A 26,677-nucleotide genomic window follows, 5' to 3' on the forward strand; every position below is an offset into this window, starting at 1 on the left:
ACACTGAGGATTTTTAGGGCAGTAAAAATACTCTGCAAGATACTATAATGATGGAGATATATCATTAAATATTTGTCAAAGCCTACAGAGAGTACAATACCAAGAGTGAGTCCTAAGGTAAACTATGGATTTTCAGTGATTATGGTGTATCTGTGTAGGTTCATTAGTTCTAACAATGGCATCACGCTGGTAAAGGATGTTGATAATATGAGAATGGCATTATGTAGATGTGGGTAGAGAAAGTTTTGGGAAATCCCTGTACCTTCTCTCAATTTTGCTGGGAACCCAAAATTGCTCTAAAAAAATTAGAAGTCTTAATTTAAAAAAAAAAAAAAAAAAAAAGGCGGGGAGTCTGGGTGGCTCAGTGGATTAAGCCTCTGGCTTCAGCTCGGGTCGTGATCCCATGGTCCTGGGATCAAGCCCCACATCAGGCTCTCTGCTCAGCAGGGAGCCTGCTTCTCCCTCTCTCTCTGCCTGCCTCTCTGCCTTCTTCTGCCTACTTGTAATTTCTCTGTCAAATAAATAAATAAATAATCTTTAAAATAGGGGCACCTGGATGGCTCAGTGGGTTAAAGCCTCTGCCTTCGGCTCAGGCCATGATCCCAGGGTCCTAGGATCAAGCCCCTCATTGGGATCTCTGCTCAACAGGGAGCCCGCCTCCCCCCGCTCTCTGCTTGCCTCTCTGCCTACTTGTGATCTCCGTCTATCAAATAAATAAATAAAATCTTTTTTAAAAATCTTAAAAAAAAAAGCAAGAAACATTCAGTAATGTATAACTACATACCTGTATATCACAGTGGACATTGATTAATTTAAAAATTAGAAAAAGACTGGGGTGCCTGGGTGGTGCAGTTGATTGGGCATCCAACTCTTGGTTTTGGCTCACGTCATGATCTCAGGGTTGTGAGATTGAGCCCCGTGTTGGGCCCTGCACTCAGCATCGTCTACTTGAGATTCCCTCTCCCTCTGCCCCTCCTGCTCATTCTCTCTTTCAAGGAAATAAATAAATCTTTTTAAAAATGAGAGGGGTGCCTGGGTGGCTTAGTCAGTTAAGCAGCTACCTTCGGCTCAGGTCATGATTCCAGGGTCCTGGGACAGAGCCCCAAGTCAGGCTCCCTGCTCAGCGGAGAGCCTGCTTCTCCCTCTCCCTCTGCCTGCCACTCTGCCTACTTGTGCTCTCTCTCCCTCTGTCAAATAAAGAAATAAAATCTTTAATAAATAAATAAAAATTAGAAAAAGATTAAATATCTAACAATAAAGATATCATATGATATGATAAAATTTCAGGCTACAATAGATATATAACTATCAAAAATGAAATCCTCTTTGATAGCCATTTAATATGAGTAATGGAGGTTCACAATGCTATTCTCACCCAAGTATATTTGATTTTATTAAAAACAAAGCAAGCCAGGGGCGCCTGGGTGGCTCAGTGGGTTAAGCCGCTGCCTTTGGCTCGGGTCATGATCTCAGGGTCCTGGGATCGAGTCCCGTATCGGGCTCTCTGCTCAGCAGGGAGCCTGCTTCCCTTCCTCTCTCTCTGCCTGCCTCTCTGTATACTTGTGATTTCTCTCTGTCAAATAAATAAATAAAACCTTTAAAAAAAAAAAAAAAAAAAAAAAGCAAGCCAAAAAAATCATCCAATTTTAAAACAGGCTAAACAGGAGTACCTGGCTGGCTCAGTCAGTGGACCATGCAACTCTTGATCTCAGGATTATAGGTTTAAGCCCCACACTCAGTGTAGACATTACTTAAAAAATAAACTAAAATATTTAAAAAATAAAATAAAATGGGCCAAAGAGAAAAAGATCTAGAGAAACATACCACAGTATTAAAAGTACTTCCCTCTGGATTACAAAGTCAAACCAGGGATAAGACAAAAAACAAAAAAGATGAAAAAATTAGCTAAGAAGATGAATATACAATTTGCAAAAGAGAAATACAAAGGCCAATCAGCATGAGAAAATATTTACTCTTGGTATTAAAAGAAATGATTATTAAGACTTAGTGAGGTAACTGTTCTTCCACTCTAACTGTGAAGAAAGAAAATAGTATTCAGTGTTGGAAAGGACAGAGAAATAACATAACTACTGGGAAAACAGATTTTTTTTTTTAACTTCCGTGGTTTTGCAGGGCAATTTGGCAACACCAATAAAAAGCCTTAACAGAAACAGAATATCTTTGACCCAATAACTCGGTTTCTGGGAACTTATCCTGTTTATGCTTAAGGTTATGCTAAGGTTATAACTAAGCTGATGCTTACACACTGTAAGACCATTTACTGGTAGAACTTCTGACAGTAGTGGAAAGTTGAAAATTACTTGTGTTCAATAAATGCTAGCAATCAAATGAAATGTCTACAGAGCAATAAAAATGATGCTGTGGAAACAGTATTTGACATGGAATGGCATTTGTGATGAAGTTAGTGGAAAATGCTGGTTTTGGGGTGCCTGGGTGGCTCAGTTGTTAAGCATCTGCCTTCAGCTCAGGTCATGATCCTAGCATCCTGGGATTGAGCCCCACATCAGGCTCCCTGCTCAGCAGGAAGCCTGCTTCTCCCTCTCCCACTCCTCCTGCTTGTGTTCCCTCTCTCTCGCTGTCTGTCAAATAAATAAAATCTTAAAAAGAAAATGCTCGTGGGGCGCCTGGGTGGCTCAGTGGATTAAGCCGCTGCCTTCGGCTCAGGTCATGATCTCAGTGTCCTGGGATCGAGCCCCACATCGGGCTCTCTGCTCAGCAGGGAGCCTGTTTCCCACTCTGTCTCTGCCTGCCTCTCTGCCTGCTTGTCATCTCTCTCTGTCAAATAAAATAAATAAAATCTATTTAAAAAAAAAAAAAGAAAATGCTCGTTTAAAACATCATGTGAAAAAAGCAGGGGAGTGGGGGGTGGGAGGTTGGGGTACCAGGTGGTGGGTATTATAGAGAGCACGGATTGCATGGAGCACTGGGTGTGGTGAAAAAATAATGAATACTGTTTTTCTGAAAATAAATAAATTAATTAAAAAAAAAAAAAAAAGGCAGGGGAGTCTGTGACCACATCTCTGTGAAAACTACTCTGTCTCTATAAACAAAGAACAGGGTTTGATACACCCAAGTGATGATGACTGCACCTGGGAAGTGGAATTGAGGGTGTCCTATATTGTATTACCCTGTACCTAACTATATTTCATGATTTTCCTAAAAATAAATCTGTATTGTTTTTATAGTAAGAAAAATATAAACAAAGCTTCTTTTAATTTAAAAAATGTTGGGGCTGGGGCACCTGGGTGGCTCAGTGGGTTAAGCCTCTGCCTTCAGCTCAGGGTATGGTCCCAGGGTCCTGGGATGGAGCCCCATAAGGGGCTCTCTGCTCAGCATGGAGCCTGCTTCCTCCTCTCTCTCTCTCTGCCTGCCTCTCTGCCTCCTTGTGATCTCTGTCAAATAAATAAATAAAACCTTAAAAAAAAAATGTTGGGGCTGATTTTTTAATAATGTGAGGAAATTTTAATATATTAATGATATATTATCTTAATGATATATTTATGATGATGTATAATGATATATTAATGATATATTTACATATGTAAATCTATACTTGTAACTCATTCATGCTTTCTACAATATGTTTTAATATGTCCATAATTATCCTCAAGTGAATTCATACTCATTCATATTCATTATGTAGAAATAACTTCATATATTCTTAGGCCAAAAGAGGTTCTCAGGTTCCAGGAATCAGCTGGCTCAATTGGAAGAGCATAGAACTCTTGACCTCAGGGTCATGAGTTCAAACCCCATGTTACATGTAGAGATTACTGAAAAATAAAATCTTTTAAAAAAAAATCAAATAAAAAAGTTCTAGGATCCACTGAAGTGATATGATGAATTTAACAGCATGAAGATATAAATGGTGACATTGGGGGAAGAAATGGCCCATTATAATACAGGACCCAAAAGAAAATCGACAAATAATTTAAAGTATGATCAGTATGGGGTTGAAGAATACACTGGTCAATGGGGCGCCTGGGTGGCTCAGTGGGTTAAGCCGCTGCCTTCGGCTCAGGTCACGATCTCAGGGTCCTGGGATCGAGTCCCGCATAGGGCTCTCTGCTCAGCAGGGAGCCTGCTTCCCTTCCCCTCTCTCTCTCTCTGCCTGCCTCTCTGCCTACTTGTGATCTCTCTCTGTCAAATAAATAAATAAAATCTTTAAAAAAAAAAAAAAGAATACACTGGTCAAAAGCACAGACTCGGGGTGCCTGGGTGGCTCAGTGGGTTAAGCCTCTGCCTTCAGCTCAGGTCATGATCCCAGGGGCCTGGGATCGAGTCCCGCATGGGGCTCTCTGCTCGGCAGGGAGCCTGCTTCTCCTCATCTCTCTCTTTGTCTGTCTCTCTGCCTATTTGTGATCTCTCTCTGTCAAATAAATAAATAAAATCTTTAAAAAAAAAAAAAAAAAAAAGCACAGACTCTGAACCACACTGCCTGCATCAAGTGCATACTCCATCACTTAATCTTCCATGGACTTTGGATATGTTACTTAAACTCTGTGTCCAAGTTTCTGCATCTGTAAAATGGGATAACAGCAACCATCACAAGGAATGCTATGATATTTAAATGAAATCAAGATAACTAAAGTGCTTAGCAAGTGTCCTATATATAGTAAGTCCAAAATACAAATGATAACTATTATCATCTTATTACCATCTCAATAAGAGAGTGGAGCCACTCTTATATTCTATCTTGTGCTCCTCTATAGATTTTTCATAATTTCTACAATGAAGATGCATTATTTCTTAAATGACAGAAAAAGGTAATCTGGTAAGTGATAAAGGAAATAGAGTTGACTTTTGAACAACATGGAGGTTGGAGGCACTAACGCCCCTGCCCTGTGCAACTGAAAATGTGTGTATGTTTTGACTCTCCAAAAACTTAACTACTAATAGCTGACTGCTGACCAGAAGCCTCACTGATAACATAGTCCATTAATGTATTTTGTATGTTATAGATGTTATAGATAATTTATACTATAGTCTCACAATAAAATAAGCTGGACAAAATAAAGCGTTATTAAGAAACTCATAGGGATGCCTGAGTGGCTCAGTTGGTTAAGCAGCTGCCTTCGGCTCAGGTCATGATCCCAGCGTCCTGGGATCGAGTCCCACATCGGGCTCCTTGCTCCGCAGGGAGCCTGCTTCTCCCTCTGACTCTGCCTTCCACTGTGTCTGCCTGTGCTCGCTCTCGCTCGCTCTCTCTCTGACAAATAAATAAATCTTTAAAAAAAAAAAAAAAAAAAAAAAAAAAGAAACTCATAAACGGGGGCACCTAGGTGGCTCTGTCAGTTGAGCGTCTGACTCAATTTCAGCTCAGGTCATGATCTCAGGGTTGTGGGATAGAGCCCTGTGTCCTACTCTGTGCTCAGCAGAGAGAGAGATTCTCTCTCTCTGTCCCTTCCTCTGCCTTTCCCCCTGCTCACATGCATCAGTGCTCCCTCTCTCTCAAATAAATAAATCTTAAAAAGAAATCATAAGGAAAATACCTTTACATACTGTATTGTGTCTGTCGAAAAAATCCACATATATGACATATAGTTCAAACTCATGTGTTCAAGGGTCAACAGTACAGCAAAATGTTAATTATAGAACCCAGGTGGTAGGTATATGAGTGTTCACTATACAATTCAATCAATTTGTCTCTCTGTTTGAAAATTTTCACAGTAACATACTATAAAAACAAACAAAATTACCTAAGCTAATCTTAGAAAGAAATTACCTAAGCTGATCCTAGAAAGAAATCTGGATCAGGAAAAGCATCTCAAGAAGGAATATTAGGACAATTAGCACTGTTACAATGTCCTTGCTCTAAGGAGATAAATAATGAAGTATAAGATAATCATGTGTCCTTGCTCTAAGGAGATAAATAATGAAGTATAAGATAATCATGTGTCTATTAAATGTTAATAATTGATAAATCTGGTGAAAAGTATACAGATATTCATTATATTCCTCCTTCCACTTTCTCATAACTTAAAATTTTTTGAGATAGAAATTTTAAAAGGTTGCCCAAAAAACTGCCTAGAGAGTGTCCGTAACTTCTGTCATTCTTTGGGGCTTATCCGCAACCACAGTTTAAAATATAACTATGTGTTCGGGCTCCCCCGCTTCCCTCTCTCTTTCTCTGCCTGCCTCTCTGTCTACTGTGATCTCTCTCTGTCAAATAAATAAATAAAATCTTTAAAAAAATAAAATAAAATATAACTATGTGTGTATATATATATACACACACATATACATACACATAGTAAGTCCAGAATACAAATGATAATATGTGTGTGTGTGTATATATATATATACACACATATACATTATAATATACACATACATATATACATATACCTATACCTATATATACACACACACACAGTTGTAAAAGAATAAAAAATTTCTTCTTTAGGAATGTTACGACAAAGTTGAGAATGGGGCGGGAAGGGGGGAATACTCTACAAATTGGCATTTGGTGCTGGCTTGGGACTTAGGAAGGAACTAGCTACAAAGAAATGTTAAAGGTTCCAGGCTGGGGGTAGGGGAGAAGAATGGACATCTGAGACAAAAACTAAATCCACATAGTAAACTGTTTCTGCAAAAGAGAGAGACATTGATTTCCCAGTCTGAGATGGTAAGGGAAATGAGCAAAGGGTTCCTCCTCTCAGTTACAGAAGGAAATAAATAGTCTGAGGCAGCAAGAATGAACCAGTAACAGAGTCATGTGCTTGAGAGAAGCAGTCTCTATTGGCTTTAACAAGTGTAGTAAGGTGAGGAAACACGTTTCGTATCAAAAGAGTTCCTTTTTATTTAAACATAAATTTTTGGGAGGCGCCTGGGTGGCTCAGTCAGTTGAGCATCTGCCTTTGGCTCAGGTCATGATCCCAGAGTCCTGGGATTGCCCCGCATAGGGTTCTCTCTGCTTGGTGGGGAGCCTGCTTCTCCCTCTTCCCTCTGCCTGTTGCTCCTCCTGCTTCTGCTAGCTCTCTCTTTCTGTCAGATAAATAAATAAAGTCTTAAAAAAAAAATCTTGTTACCTCAGGCAAAAATAAAACAATCCATTTAAACTCTACAAAGTGAAAGGCTTTCTAAAGCCTCGAGATCTATTCTATCATCCACCTGAAGTGTCAACAGTCATGTGATAAACTTCTCCAAGGATCTGAGAATTTAAAAGATCAAAGCCGGGGCACCTGGGTGGCTCAGTGGGTTAAAGCCTCTGCCTTCAGCTCAGCTCATGATCCCTGGGTCCTAGGATCAATCCCCACATTGGGCTCTCTGCTCAGCTCTCTCTGCCTGCTTCTCTGCCTACTTGTGATCTCTGTCTGTCAAATAAATAAATAAATATTTTTTTAAAATGAATAAATAAAAAATAAAAGATCAAAGCCCTTTAGCTCCAGCCCATTAAGCAATCCCCATCCGACTGTATCTGCTATGCTTCTACCATCTCACAAAGCGCCTCCTTATTCAGAGGCACTTCAGGACATCTGGACTGATCTGAATTCTGTGCTGATGGAATGAGAAGTACAGGGCATCAGCAAAGAGGGTAAGTCTTAACTAAAAAGGTCCAGTCAAGTCTTTCCAGAGGGCTTCTCAACCTCAGCACCACTGGTCTCGTGGGCTAAGTAACTTTGCTGTGCAGGCTGTCCTATGCACACTGTAGGACACTTAGTAGCATCCCTGGCCTCTCCAGGAGATATCAGTTGTATAACTTCCCCTTCTTACCTCCCGCACACTATTTTGACGATTTAAAAAAAAAAAAAAAAAAAATCTCTCAACAGTGCCAAATGTGCTGGGTAAGTAGAGGTGGCAAGGAAATTGCCCCAGTGGAGCCTCTGGTTTACAGAAAATAAACCTACACCACCATAAGGATGCACTTAGACCAATCCAGAAGGGGTCTTCTACAGCCTCCCTACTCAAAACGGGATACAAAAACCAACCTACGCAAGCAAAGGAGCTAGCTAGACTGAGCAGAATCTCAGACCCACCCCAGGACTCCTGAACTTAATGGAATCGGCATGATCCCCTGGAATGATTCACCTGCACATTGAAGTTGGGGAAGCACACAGTACAACTGAGATTCTTCAACACATCAAATGTTTGGGGGCAAAAAGGAAGGGTGAAACCGCTTTAGATTTAGACTTAACAAGCAAATCAAACATAAATTATTTCAGAGATAATTAATGACATCTGAATATATATTAGATATTAGATATTAGAATTAACTTTGTTCAACATAGCCATGACATTGTGGTTATATGTAAAAATGCCCTTATTTTTTAGATATACCAAAAAACAAAAATGTCAATTTATGCAATTTATGCTAATGATGATATCACATAACTGAGGCTGCATATGCAATTTATGCTAAAATAAAAGCTAGCCGAAAAAACAAGATGAAGCAAAATAAAGAAACAAATAAAACAGAGGAAGCAAATATGGCATAATAATAACTGTTCAATCTAGCTGTTGAGTATGTGAATTCATTACATTATTTATTCTTTTTTTCTGGGAGTTTGACAGTTTTCACAGTACAAAGTTTGTAAAGTCTAAATGCAGTGTGGTGGGGCGCCTGGGTGGCTCAGTGGGTTAAAGCCTCTGCCTTCAGCTCAGGTCATGATCCCAGGGTCCTGGGATCAAGCCCCACATCGGGCTGTCTGCTCAGCAGGGAGCCTGCTTCCTCCTCTCTCTCTGCCTCTGCTCTGTGACCTCTGTCTGTCAAATAAATAAATAAAATCTTTAAAAAAAAAAAAAATTAAAAATAAATAAATAAATAAATAAATAAATGCAGTGTGGTATCCTGGATTAGATCCTGGAACATAAAGTAGAAAAACTAATGAAATCTGAAAACCATCTGAAATTTAGTTAATAGTAATACACCAGGGCTAATCTTGCAGTTTTGACAAATGGACTTTGGTTATGAAATGTTAACAGGGGTATGTTAATGTTAATGTTAATGGGTAAAGGGTATATGGGAACTCTCTCTCTGGGCTATCTTTGTAACTTCTCTATAAACCCAGAATTATTCCAAAATGAAAAGGTTAACTTTTTTTTAAGTTAGGAAAGAAATAACCAACCAAACAAACAAACAGAGCATAGAGGGCACCTGGGTGGCTTAGTCGGTTAAGCATCTGCCTTTGGCTCAGGGTCCCGGGATCAATCCCCACATCAGCCACCCTGCTCAGTGGGGAACCTACTTTTACCTTTCCCTCTGCCCCCCCCACCAATCCCCCCTCTCTTTTCTATCTCAATAAAATAAATAAAATCTTTTTTTAAAAAGGCACAGCAGGGACGCCTGGGTGGCGCAGTGGGTTAAGCAGCTGCCTTCAGCTCAGGTCATGATCCCAGCGTCCTGGGATCGAGTACCACATTGGGCTCCTTACTCGGCAGGGAGCCTGCTTCTCCCTCTGCCTCTGCCTGCCATTCTGTCTGCCTGTGCTCGCTCTCTCTCTCTCTCTCTCTCTGACAAATAAATAAATAAAATCTTTAAAATATCCTTTAAAAAAAAAAAAAGGCACAGCAAACCACTCAAACATACTTATAAAAGTCTTCATAGTACCGTCCCTTGTGATCCTGTCGAATTGAGGCTCGGTTTATTTCAGGAAATTCATCTGAAAAAGAGAAACAACACATATAAATCAAAGTGAAAAGAGAAATTCAGTTTCTCTGCTCCCTCTTCTGGGTTGAAAATTTGCATCACCAAAATAAATGAGTGAATAAAATTATATATCAAGTTGGCTAATCACAGCCTGCAGACCCTCGGCATCCACTAATAGACTATAAGATTTTCTATTTTACCCTGGGCTCATAACAGAAAAAGTATGAAAGATGAGCATTGTGAAGGGAAAGATGTAAGGAATGGGTGGGAAGCTTAACAAAAAAAAAACTAGAGGAGAAAAACTTACCAAGAGATTTTGCATCATAGAAAGTTCTAGAAAATAGGACCACTGTAACTTCATGACTACAGTTTTTCTCCTAGAATGAGTAGAGAAAAAAAGGCTTACATTTATTTCGTTTACTTCACAATGAAGGAGCCTGCATGAACATAATAGTCTCAATTTTAGGAGGCTCAGTGGTAGCACACTGTATTAGATGATATCACATAACTGAGGCTGCATAATGCAGTGAACACAGCACTGCTGGAGTGAGAAGATCTGCACTGAGTCCTGGCTCTGAAATTTACCACCACATGACCTTGGGCAAATTACCAATTGTTCCAGAAGTGCAAAAAGTGCTTAAAAACAGCAAATTGCCAATAAGTATGGGTTACTATCTCCCAGCTCTTGATTTGGCATGAACTAGATTAGCCCAGTGTCAAAGGATTATGGTATCTGTACCTGTTTCATGGTGTTTTTAAAATTTCTTCAGAAAAGTAGCTTAGGAAACAAGAATAAAACCCATGGTGGTAGATGTGAGAATCAAACACATCCCAACATCCTACCACTGCCATAAAGATGAGACTTGGGACTACTTGAGATGCAGGAGTCGAAGCCAAGGCAATGAAGTACCTTTGGATGGGGACGGGTTTTGGTGAGAATACATTTCCACAGAGTCTGGAGATCAATGTTCTGGAAATAGGCTGTTCACAGATGGCATGAAATTTGGCTTGCACCAGTGAACCAGCAAGCCCAGTTTTAGTTCCTCCCAATCTTCAAAGAGGAGAGCTTACAATGACCCATCTCTAACTGACCACACTCACTGACTACACAATTCACCATTTACCATGATCCACCTTATATACCCCCATGGATATACCTCAAGTGGACAGAAATTCCTAAATACAAGCCACAGTACCCAGAGCAGAGTGCTAGGAAAGAGCACATCTTCATTAGCCACCAACAAATTTATTGGATACCCAGTGCTCCAAACTCAACTCCTGATTTATCTGATTTTGGTAAGTGATATACAGAAAAAAATGCCTTACAGTGGGCTGGTGTGGCCATATGAGCCTCTCAACTCATGTGATGACGGGGATAATATATGACAGGCAACATGACCTGGGACTATAATAATACAGACAGGATAGCACAGAGGTTATGATCTCAGGCTACCTCTGGGTGAATGGAAGGCACCAATTAGAATCCTCATTCTGCTTTTACATGCTGTTGATCATGAGCAAATTACCCAGCCTCTTTGAGCTGTACTTTCCCTACCTGTAAAATAGTGGCAAGAGTTTAGTGAGATAATGTGGATAAAACACTTATCAAGATACCTGCTATGTCAAAATATTCAATAAATGTTAACTCAGACTACTACTATTACTCCCACCACTACTATATTTTGGGCTCTGAAATGAATTCATGAACTCTCATGCTCAATCCTTCTGTCCACAGTGCTAACTTTTAAGTTATTAGACAAGAGGAATAAACAACCTTCACTAAAATCATTAAATCAATACAGAGTGGTTATGTAAAGTCAATTCATTTTCAAGCTCCTGCTTTAAAACCAAGTTCTTGAGCACCTGGGTGGTTCAGGCATTAAGCATCTGCCTTCAGCTCAGGTTATGATCCCAGGCACTGGGATGGAGTCCCACACTGGGCTCCTGGTCTGCTTCTCCCGCTGCCTTTGCCGTTCCCCAACTCGTGCTCCCTTTCTCTCTCACATTCTTTATCACAAAGAAATAAAGGTCTTAAAAAAAAATAAAACCAAGGGGCGCCTGGGTGGCTCAGTGGGTTAAGCCTGTGCCTTTGGCCCAGGTCATGATCTCAGGGTCCTGGGATCAAGCCCCTCATCGGGTTCTCTGCTCAGTGGGGAGCCTGTTTCCCTCTCTCTCTCTGCCTGCCTCTCTGCCTACTCTGTCAAACAATAAAGAAATTTAAATCTTTAAATATTAAAAAAAAAAAAAAAACAAGTTCTTGAATTTAAAAAATGAACAAATTCATGGGGTGCCTGGTTGGCTCAGTCAGTTAAGCAGTTAACTGACTGAGCCAACCCAGTGCTCCAAACTCAACTCCTGATTTAATGATATAGCTCAGGTCATGATGCCAGTCCTGGGATGGAGCCCTGCATCGGTCTCCCTGCTCGGCGGGGAGTCTGCTTCTCCCTCTGCCCTCCCTACTCTCTCTCTCTCCCTCTCTGCCAAAGAAAAATAAATAAATAAATAAAATCTTTAAAAAAATAAACAAATCCTAAGAACAAAATCCTGTAAACTAATGACTGGGCCTATGCCAAATTCTGCCCCTATAGCTAATCACATATCCACTTACAGAATCTTGGGTTAGTCCACATCTAAGACACGACTGAGCCAGACCTGAAATGAAGGTTTTCACAGACCCAATAATGAAATGGCCATTATGAGGTCCAAGGTAACCATTATTCAGCCCACCCCAAGCTTTAGGCTCAGTACTCTGGCAGACACCAAGGCCTGATCATGGTTAAGCCACATGACTGCAGAAGCCTCCTGGCTGGTCTGCTTAATTTCAGTGTGTCCCTTCACCAAACTGCTCCTGGCCACTGGACTCTTCTTTCCTCAAATTCTCCCTGGCTTAGATCACAGTGATGTCTTGGTTGAGAACCTGTAATAGTTCCCATACTTCAAGTCCAAAACTACCTGGCTCAATGTGACCCTATCTTTCTAATCCACCTCATTACTTAATTATACCTCATATAAACCCTCTATGAAGTTGCCTAGACCACTCCCCACTCTCACACCTGTCTACATCCGTTTGCTCGAACTGTTCATCTGACACACCCTCTCCATCTTCCTTTCCAACATCCAAACCTTCCTCGGCCTTCCAGGCCCAAATTCAAAAGTAAATAAAGTTTCAACCCCTAAAACATACAGTTTGCTATTGCTTCAAATACACAGATGCAAGCTCCCAGCAGATCTGTAAGTTCTCTGGGGGCAAGCATTGTACTTCTACGTCTATACACTTCACAGCTGAAGGATATTGCTTCGGTGTTGCTGAGGAAGATGGGACTTAGATTCAGTTGAGACCAGGATCCTACTGAGACCATACTATGTATAGATGCTTTAAAACACCTTGTGAGAGGGCGCCTGGGTGGCTCAGTGGGTTAAGCCACTGCCTTCAGCTCAGGTCATGATCTTGGGGTCCTGGGATCAAGTCCTGCATCGGGCTCTCTGCTCAGCAGGGAGCCTGCTTCCCTCTCTCTCTCTGCCTGCCTCTCTGTCTACTTGTGATCTCACTCTGTCAAATAAATTAAAAAAAAAAAAAACAAAAAAAAACACCTTGTGAGGCAGGAACTACTATCAACTCCATTTTGCAGAAAAGAGAATAGAGGCCCAGGAAACTAACTACTTCTCCAAGATAAAAAATAGAATCAAAGTAGAACCATAATTTTAAACCCAGTCAGACTTTAACCAAACTCCATGTTCTTTCCCACTACATAATATAACCTCAGACATAATAACATATAATAACATATAAATCATATATAACATTTATAACATATAAATTGTTCTCCTATTTAAGTCTTTGATCCACCTTGAGTTAATTTTTTTAAAGATGTATTTATTTATTTTAGAGAGAGAAAGAGAGCACTCGAGCGAGGGGAGGAAAGGGAGAGAGGAGGACTCCCTGCTGAACAGGGAGCCCGAAACAGGGCTTTGATCTTACAAGCCTGAGGTTATGACCTGAGCCAAAATCACGAGTCAGATGCTTAACCAACTGAGACACCCAGGAACCCTAATTTGAGTTAAGTTTTAAATATGGATGTGTAGTGAGAGTCTAAATTCATTCTTTTGCATATGGATATCTGGCTCAAAATCATTTGTTGTAGAGACTATTCTTTCCCTCATTGAATGGACTTCATATCTTTGTCTAAAATCAATTGATCATAAATGTATGGATTGATTTCTATACTCTCAATTCTATTCCATTGACTTATATCATTTATCTTTATGCCAGTACCATGCTGTTTTTACTACTTTAACTTTGTAGTAAGTTTTGAAATTAGGAAGTAAGAGTTTTCCAACTTTGTTGCTCTTCCTCAAGGTTGTTTTGACTATGCAGGATCCCTTGCAATTGCATATAAATTTTAGAATTAGCTTTTCTGTTTCTGCAAAGAAAAAGGCCACAGGGATTTTGATAGGGACTGAGCCATAGTTTGTTTGTTTAAGATTTTATTTATTTATTTGAGAGAGCAAGAGAGAGTGAGAGAGAGCATGAGAGGGAAGAAGGTCAGAGGGAGAAGAAGACTCCCCTTGGAGCTGGGAGCCTGATGTGGGACTCAATCCCAGGACTCTGGGATCATGACCTAAGCCAAAGGCAGTCGCCCAACCAACTGAGCCACCCAGGTGCCCTGAACTATAGTTTGCTTTGAGTAGTACTGCCACTTTAACACTTATTAAGTTTCCCAATCTATTCTCATGGGTTGTTTTTCATTTTTAAGATCCTTATTAATCTATCTCAGCTAATTTTGTAGATTTTAGTATACGAATCGTGTACCTCCTTGGCTAAATTACGCCAAAGTATTTGATTCTCTCTGATGCTCTTGTAAATGGAATTGTTTTTAATTTAATTCTCTTTTTAAAACTTAATTCTATGTTTTTATATTTCCTATTCAAACTATTCATTGCCTATGAAACACAAATGATGGTGTGTGTTAATTTTGTACCCTGAACTTTGCTGAATCCATTTACATTAGTCCTAATAGTTTTTTTTGTAGATTTTTTAGGATTTCCTACATATAAGAGTTCATCTGTGAATAGAGGTAGTTTTACTTCTTCTTTTCCAATAAGGGTGCATTCTACTTCATTTTCTTGCCTAATTGCTGCAGTTAGAACCTCTGGTACAACACTGAATACTAATGATGAAGGCAGGCATCCTTACTGTGTTCCTAAATCTTTTTTTTTTTTAAGATTTTATTTATTATTTGAGAGAGAGAGAGAAAGTGAGAGACAGCATAAGAGGGGAGAAGGTCAGAAGGAGAAGCAGAATCCCCGTGGAGCTGGGAAGCCAATGCAGGACTCGATCCCAGAATCATGACCTGAGCCAAAGGCAGATGCCTAACCAACTGAGCCACCTAGGCACCCTAATATTCCTAAATCTTAAAGGGGAAAGTTTTTAGTCTTTCACCATTAAATCTGATGTCACCTATGGGTTTCTCACAAATACTTTATCATGTCGAGGTAGTTAAAGTAATGTAAATCTAGAGTTTTATTAATTTAGGCTTTAGCTATGATAACTTTAATTAAAGGTAGTTTGGGGTACCTAGGTGGCTCAGTGGGTTAAGCCTCTGCCTTTGGCTCAGGTCGTGGTCTCAGGGTCCTCGGATCAAGCCCCACATCGGGCTCTCTGCAGGGAGCCTGCTTCCTCCTCTCTCAGCCTGCCTCTCTGCCTACTTGTAATCTCTGTCTGTCAAATAAATAAATAAAATTAAATTTAAAAATCCAAAGGTAGCTTAATAAAAATGGTGTATTTCTAAAATCCGCAATAGTAATGTTTATGCAATGAAATTTAGTGTGTAAGAAACATACCTTCCACTTGGTAAAGAGATCAGCAAGGAAACCATTCACAGCTTTCTCAAAATACAGATCCCCTGAAAAGCAACAATGAGAAGAGGGTGAAGATTATCTTTATTTCTTGTTTACAGTATCTGCTCTCAGTAAAGTAGCAGGAATGGGACCAAAGACAAGGTGGGTTCTGCTATATCTTAAAACAAGATTATAAAAGTCAGGTGTATAAAAGTAGCTTCAATCTAGACTTCCCACAGAGCCAAATTTAATATTTGCCTAACTTAGTAAGAAGCTGTAGCTCTGGGCGCCTGGGTGGCTCAGTGGGTTAAGCCGCTGCCTTCGGCTCAGGTCATGATCTCAGGGTCCTGGGATCGAGTCCCGCATCGGGCTCTCTGCTCAGCAGGGAGCCTGCTTCGTCCTCTCTCTCTGCCTTCCTCTCTGCCTACTTGTGATCTCTCTCTGTCGAATAAATAAATAAAATCTTTAAAAAAAAAAAAAAAAAAAAAAAAAAAAAAAAAAAAAAGAAGCTGTAGCTCTAAGGTAAAAGCCAAGATTGAAAATGCTTTGATTGGGGCGCCTGGGTGGCTCAGTGGGTTAAGCCGCTGCCTTCGGCTCAGGTCATGATCTCAGGGTCCTGGGATCGAGCCCCACATCGGGTTCTCTGCTCAGCAGGGAGCCTGCTTCCTCCTCTCTCTCTGCCTGCCTCTCTGCCTACTTGTGATCTGTCTATCGAATAAATAAAAAATTAAAAAAAAAAAAAAAGAACTTTAAAAAAAAAAGAAAATGCTTTGATGACTGAAAAATGCAGTGTTACCTTCAGAATGAGAGGACCATCTTAATCTCCAAATGTGAGTATTCTCACAATGATGCTTAAAGTTGGTTAGATGACCCTGCGCATTCACTGAATTATCAGTTGCAGTTCCTACTGTTCTTGAGTGACTTTGATGACCCATAAAAGAGTTTAGTTTATAGACATGGATGGAACTAGAGAATATTATGTTATATGAAATAAGTCAATCAGAAAAAGACAATTATCATATGATCTCACTCATATGTGAAATTTAAGAAACAAAACAGAAGATCATGGGGAAGGGATGGAAAAATAAAACAAGACAAAACCAGAGAGGAAGACAAACCATAAGAGACTCTTAATTACAGGAAATAAACTTAGGGTTGCTAGAAGGAAGGGGTTTGGGAGGATAGGGTAATAGGGTGATGGGCATTATGGAGGGCATGTGATATAATGAGCACTGCGTGTTACATAAGACTGATGAATCACTGAACCACACCTCTGAAACTAATAATACACTATATGTTAATTAATTCAATTTAAATAAAAAGTTTTTAAAAAGAAATTAATTTGTAATTTTGCTAAACACAAATTTGAAATACATGTACCATAGGGCTGGTGTATTGGACACAGTAGCCACACCTCATAGCAGCTATACTGCCCTCTACTCATTACATGATAACTCTAATAAAATGAGACAAACAGAGGCAACTGGGTGGCTCAGCGGGTTAAAGCCTCTGCCTTCGGCTCAGGTCATGATCTTAGGGTTCTGGGATCGAGCCCCACATGGAGCTCTCTGCTCAGCAGGGAGCCTGCTTCCCCCTCTCTCTCTGTCTGCCTCTGCCTACTTGTGATCTCTCTCTGTCAAATAAATAAATAAAATCTTTAAATTAAAAAAAAAAAATGAGACAAACATGGAGAGTTCTGAGTGACACGAAGAGAAATGAATGATATCAAAGAAAGTTTGTTCCTAGCCATAGAGTGATTTTATGTCTTTTCAACCCATACTTGCAGGATAATTAAAGATCTGAGAAGTCAGATTTTCCATTAATACTTTATAGCATTTCATGGAATTCACCATATAAATATAAATATGTAAAATATTTCCTTTCAATTTGTTTATTTTGGCATTTAATGATTTGTAAAGATCTCAGGACAGATTTTTGGAGAATGTCAATAGCTTACTGTAAAATGATACCAACTTGGGAGAAACCAGAAATGTCAACCCAATGGCAGCTACAACCAGCACTTAGGAACAGTACCATAAATATCGAAATCCCACATTTCACAGCTCATCTGAATAAATATGTAAACCATAGCCGACGTAGAACGAAACACCACCTGAAATAAACAAAAATGTTAATTGCGTTAAAAAGCAATGATGTATGGAATTTCAGTTGTGCAGATGAAAAAGTTCTGGAGATCCATTTCACAATAATTAAATATAAATGCACTTAACCCTACTGAACTGTACACTTTAAAATGGTTTAGACAGGGGACCTGAGTGGCTCAGTCAATTAAGTATCTGACTCTCCATTTTGGCTCAGATCCTGATCTCTGGGTCATGAGATCTTGCCCAGTGTTGGACTTTGAACTGGATGTGGAGCCTACATGAGACTCTCCCTTCTTCTCCTTCTGCCCCTGGCCCCCACTCACTCTCATTTTCTCTTAAAAAAATAGAAATAAAATAAAATAAAATGGTTAAGATAGGATAGGGGGCCCGGCTGGCTCAATCAGTAGAGCATGGGACTTTTTTTTTTTTTTTTTAAGATCTTATTTGTCTGAGAGAGCACAAGCAGGGGGTGGGGCAGGCAAAGAGAGAAGAAGACTCCCCACTGAGGAAGGAGACCAATGCTGAACTCAAGACAAAGGCAGACACTTAACCAATTGAGCCACCCAGGCACCCCGCATGCAACTTTTGATCTCAGGGTTGTAAGTTCAAACCCCACACCCGGTGTATAGAATATTTAAAATAAAATCTTAAAAAATAAATAAAACAAAATAAAATGGTTAAGATGGTATGTTTTACATGTTTTTTACCACAAAAGAAAAAGAAAGGCAGTGATGGAAGATTTTTCTTAAATGTGACATGGAACTTCTAAAAGCAAGCTTCATCCCTGGCATCATAAAGCCACGAAGAGAAGATCTTGTCCCTGCCCTCTAGGAGCTTAGAGTAGAGGATTAAAACACACAAAAGACTGCAACATATACAAATATTCCTTGAAGGTTCTCGTAAGAAATGGGGGGGGCAGTAAATCTACCTAGGATAGTCAAGAAAACCTCATTATGAATACAGAACTTGGGGTAAGACATGCCAGTCGATGAGCTGCCAGTCTAATAAATTATTAATTATAATTCACATCGGACACACCCTACATACCTAGACTGCCTCAAGGAATCAGGAAGGCTTTCCAAAAGTAAGGGAGCCTAAGACAAGTACAGAGGGATGAATGAGTAGCTTGTAAGGGGGAGAAGGCAGGAGCTAAATGCTCCAGACAGGAGAGAGAAGTAGAGAAGTATGTGCAAAGACACGGACACAAGACAGAACATGGCATGTTTGAGGAACAGCAAATGGTTCTCAAGGGCAGGACAGCATGCAATAGAGGGACTTATGGGAGAAATGAAAAAATGAGCTCCAGATTCCAATGTCTCCGCAGATTTCTCCTCTCAGAAGTCCAACAGGTATCTTACAAACAACTTTTTTCAACTGCTCCCAAATGTCTCCTCCCCAGTCTTCTCCACCTCATAAAAGACATCACTGTCTGTCCATCAAGCTGATCAATTCTTCTCTTTCCTTCACTCCTCATACCCAATCCACCATTAAGTTTTGTGAACTCTACTCCAAAATGCCTCTTAAGTCTGCCCACATCCCTCCATTGCTAGGGCTCCTACCTTAGTCCATACCATAGTTTTCTATCTTCCTGACTTATTTCTCTGCTTCTACTCTTGCCCCTACAAACAATGCTCTACACAGAGTAGAATACTATGGGTGCATATGCCACAACCTTTCTTCCTAAGTAATGGGAAGCTGATTCTATTCCAAGAGGCAAGGCACCCAGTCAAAAGACTAAACCTCCCAGCTTCCTGAGTAGCTACATGTGACTAAATTCTGGCCAATAAGATGTAAACAAAATGTCACATCTGGAAGCTGACATGGCTGGAAGGTGAATCCCTCCTGACTTTCTTCCCTTCCTCTCTCCTCGACCTGGAATATGAATGTGGTTACAGCAGCTCCCGCTGTACCATGGGAAGCCCAGTCCTGAGGATGGAAGAACAGGAAGATAAATAGAGCCTTAGCTCACCAATAATTGCGACACTGCCATTCCAGCCAGGAATGGTCTTCCCATGGACTTCTTTTATCAGAGAGAAAAAAGTTGACTCTGGAACATCAATTTGCCACTGTTACTTTGGGATTTTTTTGTTCAACAAAATCCAACTGAATGGCTCTGAACATGGACCTTATTTGTGGTGACATGGCTCAATGCACCAGGAAGGTCAGAACTGTTGGTAAATAACAGCACCCATTACAGGGTCTCCCTCAGGAAAATGATGAAGAAAATTGAAAAAGTCAGCACATCAAGTACACATGCTCCTTCTGTGGCAAAACTAAGATGAAAAGATGAGCTGTGGGCATCTGGCACTATGGTTCCTACATGAAAACAGTAACCAGTGGTGCCTGGACCTACACTACCATCATAGCAAAGGCGGCCATCAGTGCAGGAAAGGAATTCAGAGACCAGCAGAAGCTCCATCATTTGAAACACCTCTAGCCTATAATAAATAGGTTAACTAATGTAACAACAACATAACAAAAAAAGAAAAAAAAAACAATTGGATGAATAAGTGATCTTTTGAAAGCGTAATTCGAGAATCACTCAACCACTCAAAATCCTTGAATAGATTCCAATTGTCCTTCTACCCCAGTTACAAGGACCTATGTGAACCGGCTGCAACCAGTCCACCTTTCCACCGACATCATTCTTCCTATTTATCTCTTATGCTTCTGCACACTGGCCTCTCACAATTGTTTCCTCTGCCTGGAAAGCTCTTTGCCTAAACCTCCATACACTGGCTAAGTTTCACTTTTTTGAAGTCTTTCAGAGACACCTCCTTGACCATCTTTGTAAAGGAGATCTACTACTCTCTCTCGCAATGCTCTGTTTCCCTATGAATGTTTAATTTATCTCATTTGTTTACTAAGAAGGCCACCTTTAGTTAGTCTTTCTCATTACCCAACTAGTTTCCTTTGGACTACTCATCATAATCTATAATTACATTTATGCACTGGGTGTCTACTTACATCTGTCTCCCCACTAGGGTGTGTAAGCTCTTTACCAGGAGGGATCTCATCTGTGCTGTTCACTCATGCCTCCCCACTGAGTGGTAGTGCTCCACTCTGAATTCCCCTCTAGAATGAAGGATGTTCATAGGGACGCCTGGGTGGCTCAGTCAGTGAAGTGTCTGCCTTGCTCAGGTCATGATCCCAGGGTCCTGGGATCAAGTTCTGCATCACGCTCCTTGCTCAGCAGGGAGCCTGCTTCTCCTTCTCCCTAGCGCTCCCCCTCCTTGTGCATACACTCTCTCTCTGACAAATAAATAAATAAAATCTTTAGAATGAAGGATGCTCATGGATAACATTCTATACCAATTTGTTTGGTTGTTTTTTAATAGTTAATCTCTATACCCAACTTGGGGCCTGAACTCATCACAAGATGAAGAGCCACATGCCTTACCAACTGAGCCAGCCAGGTACCCATCTACCAATTTTTCCCCCCACCAAATTAAGTATTAAAAAAAAAAAAAAAAAGAAAGAAAAGCACAATAGCACTCAGAAGGTGCTTCCATATTATTTATTAAATATGTGAATGAGGGATGCCTGCGTGGCTCAGTCGGTTAGGCCGCTGCCTTCGGCTCAGGTCATGATCCTGGGGTCCTGGGATCGAACCCCATATCGGGCTCCTTGTCCAGCGGGGAGCCTGCTTCTATCTCTGCCTCTGCCTGCCACTCTGCCTGCTTGTGCTCTCTATGAAAAATAAATAAATAAAATCTTAAAAAATCTTTAAATATGTGAATGAATGAGGTTGAAGATGTAAACAAGCATATGCCAAATTATTGTGTCTTTGTAAATTATGCTTAAGAGTGAATTTCTAGTAGGGCGCCTGGGTGGCTCAGTGGGTTAAGCCGCTGCCTTCGGCTCAGGTCATGATCTCAGGGTCCTGGGATCGAGTCCCGCATCGGGCTCTCTGCTCAGCAGGGAGCCTGCTTCCTTCTCTCTCTCTCTCTGCCTGCCTCTCAATGTACTTGTAATTTCTCTCTGTCAGATAAATAAATAAAATCTTTAAAAAAAAAAAAAAAAAAAAAAAAAGAGTGAATTTCTAGTAAAGTGGGGACAAGCAAAACAAGATCACCATCAAATAACAATTTGTGCCCATTAGAGCTGCAAAGACTTTAAAAATCTAATACTGGGGCGCCTGGGTGGCTCAGTGGGTTGGGCCTCTGCCTTCGGCTCCGGTCGTGATCTCAGGATCCTGGGATCGAGCCCCACATCTGGGCACTCTGCTCAGCGGGGAGTCTGCTTCCCCCTCTCTCTCTGCCTCCCTTCTGCCTACTTGTGATCTCTCTCTCTGTGTCAAATAAATAAATAAAATCTTTTAAAAATAAATGAATAAATAAATAAAAATAAAAATCTAATACCAAATGTAGGAAAAAATGAAAAATTACAGGAGATTATATATATTGCTATTAGGAATATGACCTGGTCCAAATATTTTGAAAAATAATTTTCCATTATCTTACCTATGGCCTATACACTCCTAATTATAGATTAAAAATATAGTATTAAGGGAGCACCTGGGGGGAGCACTGTCAGTTGAGCGTCTGACTCCTGGTTTTGGCTGAGGTCATGATCTGAGTCGTGAGATCCAGCCCTGTGCTGGGCTCTGTGCTCGGTGCAGAGTCTGCTTGGGACTCTCTCTCCCTCTCCCTCTGCCCCTCCCCTCTGCACACTCTCTCTTTTAAATAAATAAATCAATCTTTTTTTTTTTTAAGATTTTATTTATTTATTTGACAGAGAGATATATCACAAGCAGGCAGAGAGGCAGGCAGAGAGAGAGGAGGAAGCAGGCTCCCCACTGAGCAGATAGCCCAACATAAGGCTCGATCCCAGGAACCCGAGACCATGACCCAAGCTGAAGGCAGAGGTTTAACCCACTGAGCCACCCAGGCACCCCAAATCTTTAAAAATATATAAAAAGGGGCTCTCAGGTGGTTCAGTCAGTTAAGTGTCCAAGTCTTCATATTAGCTCAGGTCATGATCTCAGGGTTGTGAGATCAAGCCCTGAATAGAGTTCTGCACTCAGTGGAAATCTGCTTGATATTCTCTTCCTCTCCTTCTCCCTCTGCCCCTCCCCTTGCTCACACACCTGTGCTTGCCCTCTCAAATAAATAAATCTTTTATATATATATATATATATATATATATATTTATTTATTTATTTATATTATATATATATATATTATATATATATTATATATATTTATATATTTGTATGTATGTATTTATTTATTTGTATGTATGTATTAGGTACAAAAATATAGCTAAAAAGGACTATATTTTTTTTTTGCCTTAATAAAGCTCAAGGGATGCCTGGGTAGCTCAGTTGGTTAAGCGGCTGCCTTCAGCTCAGGTCATGATCCCAGCATCCTGGGATCGAGTCCCACATCAGGCTCCTTGCTCGGCAGGGAGCCTGCTTCTCCCTCTGCCTCTGCCTGCCACTCTGTCTGCCTGTTCTCGCTCGCTCGCTCTTTCCCTCTGTCTCTCTGATTAAAATAAATAAATAAATACATACATACATAAAGCTCAAAAATTAGTGAAACAAATAATATACTGTTAAGAGTAAGACACACATGTATTTGTTACTAAGTAAACAAGAAAAATACACAAAAATAGAATTCAGATAGCAGTTACTTATAAAGGCGCTGGTTCTCAACTAGAGGCAATTTTGCTCCCCAAGGGAATGCTCAGTAATATCTGGAGATGTTTCTGGTTGTCGTGACTCACAGGGTACTACTGGTATCTTGTGCACAGAAATTAGGGATGCTGCTAAACATCCCATACTGCATGAGACAGCCCCCCATCACATCACTGCTATGTTGAACCAGGTAATTCGTTGTTCTGGAGACCTGTCTTATACATTATAATCATGTTTACCACCTTCTTCTCAAAATCCTAGCTGTGACACATAAAAATGTCTCCAGACATTGCCAAAAGACCCCAGTGGAGGCAAGATCACCCTCCGGTCAAACCACCACTCCCAAAGGAGGCAGGGGATAAGAACAAGGAAGAGCAGACAGGTGGTTTCACCAGCATGGGTAATGTTTACAGCTCTTCAGTTTGGATTTTGCCAGCTAGAATAGAGAACCAAAGAAGGAAATTCCTTCACAAAAGTCTCTGTTGATGTTTACCAACTGCAGTCTTCTACTGAGTTTAACCTTTGCTATATGTACTAGCAAGCATCAAAGCCTGCAAACTAGACACTGCATTTCCATGTTTAGACCTCTTTCAGAAGAGAAAACAAAGGGGCACCTGGGTGCCTCAGTCAGCTAAGCATGGGCCTTCCAGTCAGGTCATGATCTCAGGGTCCTGAGATTGAGTCCCCCACCAGGCTCCCTGCTCAGAGGGGAGTATGCTTCTCCCTATGCCCCTCCCTCCACTTGTGCCTGCACGCTTACTCTCTCTCTCATAAATAAATAAATAAATAAGAAGAGAAAACAAAGATTGACCCCAAACTGGAGAGCTCCAACTATAGAACATTAGAATTCCAGGAGTCCTTGGGGCGTTTGGGTGGCTCAGTGGGTTAAGTCTCTGCCTTCGGCTCTGGTCATGATCCCAGGGTCCTGGGATTGAGCCCCACATCCAGCTCTCTGCTCAGCGGGGAGCCTGCTTCTCCCTCCCCCTCTGCCTGCTTTTCTGCCTACTTGTGATCTCTCTTTCTCTGTGTCAAATAAATTAATAAAATATTTTTAAAAAAGAAAAAAAGAATTCCAGGAGTCCTTAACAATATTACAATATTATTTACCAGGGAGAATAGTACCCATCAGGAGATAATCAAGTTTTTGACTGTTTCTGATTTGTTTTTGGTTTCAGGACTCAGAGATAATGGTATGAAGAAACAAAACCAAAAGACATTTTATCAGTCTCACCCTAGTATCTTCGCTGATATAACCACACATGACCTTCTCATTCTTGACCCACAGCTCACCAGCCTGTGCCCTGAAAAGATAGACACAGAGGTTATTGCAAGTCTTACATAAAACACAAAGAAACAGGGATAACTTCAGGGTGCCTCCCTGTACTCTGATACTTATCCCTAAATGACCTGCCCGGTTACCGATTTCCAGAGGAAATGCCATGAACAGATTACGCAACATGAAGAATTCTCATAATGGAGTGGAAGTGCCCTTTCTTCCTTTCTGCTATGGGCTGGAGTGGCTGGTGTCAAGATGGACAAGTTCATGAAACCCAGTTAGGTGGTGTTGCTCCTGGCCAGACACTGCTCCAGACACAAAGCATTGATGATGGCACCTCAAACTGTCCCTACAGTCATACTTTGGTGGTTGGAAATGACCACCATCCCCACAAAGTGACAGCTGCCATGGGGAAGAAGAAAATCACCCAGAGATCAAAGATCAAGTCTTTTGTGAAAGTTGGTAACTACAAACAACTTCATGCCCACAAGGTACTCTGTGGATACCCCCTTTGACAAAACTGTCATCAACAGGACATCTTCAGAGGCCCTACTCTTAAACACAGGCCTGAAGAGAGGCCAAGGTCAAGTTCGAGAAGAAGTATGAGACAAGCAAGAACAAGTGGTTCTTCCAGAAGCTCCAGTTTTAGATCTGTTTTGTCATTAAAAATAGAAGGAAAAAAAAAGATAATTCTCAGAGTATAGTGAATTTATATGACAGTTCTTAATCTGGGAATCCATAGGCAACACACAAGTCTCAGGAAATCCATGAATCCTCTGAAATCATGCAAAGATTTCTGGGCAAAGAATTATAGTTTTTGTCAAATCTCTAAAGGGTCCATGTCACAAAAATAATTAGGAAGAACTGACAAACAAACAATTTTGCTAATCCCAACTTTGATATGATGAGTATCAACAAAAACAAAAATCTGTCTTAATATCAGGATTGGAAGACAAGCCATTAGGAGGCATGGGACAGAGTCCCTATTCAATGAAGGTCACTCCGAAAAATTTTCATGGCGACTTGATTTTGCACTTTGGGGCTTAATGTCTTTGGCTCTGCAACTTATTAAGGGCATGAAATGGATAGCATAGTTCAAAGAGTATGTCCTTCTGAGCTGACCAGCCTTGAGTGGAACTATTCGCGGCAGGAATCTCAGTTCTGAGTGTCCTAAAGTAGATGAACGACCATAGGGAAATAACTCTGAAGCCCAGCACCCTTATCTTAAAAAAGGAAATAATGACGTCTACTTTATAGAGGTATTCAGAGAATTAAACCACATACTGTGGAGAAACTATTCAGGACAGTGCTGGGATAGGAGGTGTCAGAGTTAAGAGTACTAGTAGCTACTTGTATTAGCAGGAACCGTAACAATGGTAAGCATGTTTTTTAAAGATTTTATTTATTTATTTGCCAGAGAGAGAGTGTTTGTGTGAGTGCACAAGCAGGAGGAACAGCAGGCAGAGGTAGAAGCAGGATCTCTGCTGAGCAAGGAGCCTGATAAAGGACTCGATCCCAGAACCCTGGGATCATGACCTGAGTCCAAGGCAGATGCTCAACAGATTGAGCCACCCAGGTCCCCCCCAGTCACAATCTTTCTGAGCCAGTTTTTTAAAAAAATCAGTAAATGTGATTAATAAGAACACCGCCTCATCCATCTTCTATAGCTCTTGAGAAGATCCAGTAAATGAGATCACTGTAAATGAGAGTACTTGGTGTACTGTGAAACAGTTATGATTCCAATGTAAATGGTTCCTTATAAAACACACACAGAGGGGCGCCTGGGTGGCTCAGTGGGTTAAAGTTTTGCTTTCAGCTCGGATCATGATCCCAGGGTCCTGAGATCGAGCCCCGCATCAGGCTCTCTGCTCAGCCGGGAGCCTGCTTCCCTTCGTCTCTCTCTGCCTGCCTTTCTGCCTACTTGTGATCTCTGTCTGTCAAATAAATTTTAAAAAATAAACATAAAAATAAAACACACATAGAAAATGCAGTATTGACCTTTGCTCCTAAACCTAAAATCTGCCCTTTGCCAAACAGGAACTGAAAATGGCCCTGAGGTAGATTTTCTTCTCTTTTCTGCTGGTTCAAGGGAAGAAAAACTGCCACTGACCAATGCAAACACAAAATCCATTATCCCCCAGGACAGAACCTAAAAGCACACATGGCTTACGACAAGACAAAAGGGCACACTGCCAAGCCTTGAGGATGAA

General features: G+C 40.7%; 1 protein-coding gene and 1 pseudogene across 14 annotated transcripts in view; one reads left to right on the top strand and one right to left on the bottom strand.

Moving 5' to 3' along the window:
* DEPDC5 (DEP domain containing 5, GATOR1 subcomplex subunit) overlaps positions 1-26,677 on the bottom strand; it is a 140,345-nt gene that overhangs the window by 92,004 nt on the left and 21,664 nt on the right. For all 14 annotated transcript variants that reach the window (XM_059139141.1, XM_059139140.1, XM_059139142.1 and 11 more), the window contains 5 exons: positions 24,423-24,492; positions 17,483-17,561; positions 15,452-15,513; positions 9,918-9,987; positions 9,551-9,623 (listed from right to left, as the gene is read on the bottom strand). In XM_059139141.1, coding sequence (XP_058995124.1) covers positions 9,551-9,623; positions 9,918-9,987; positions 15,452-15,513; positions 17,483-17,561; positions 24,423-24,492 — 354 coding nt within the window. The remainder of the gene's footprint in view (positions 1-9,550; positions 9,624-9,917; positions 9,988-15,451; positions 15,514-17,482; positions 17,562-24,422; positions 24,493-26,677) is intronic.
* Positions 24,723-25,116, top strand: LOC131811070 (large ribosomal subunit protein eL27-like; annotated as a pseudogene).

Source organism: Mustela lutreola, chromosome 11, assembly GCF_030435805.1.
Source record: "Mustela lutreola isolate mMusLut2 chromosome 11, mMusLut2.pri, whole genome shotgun sequence".
Lineage (NCBI taxonomy): Eukaryota > Metazoa > Chordata > Mammalia > Carnivora > Mustelidae > Mustela > Mustela lutreola.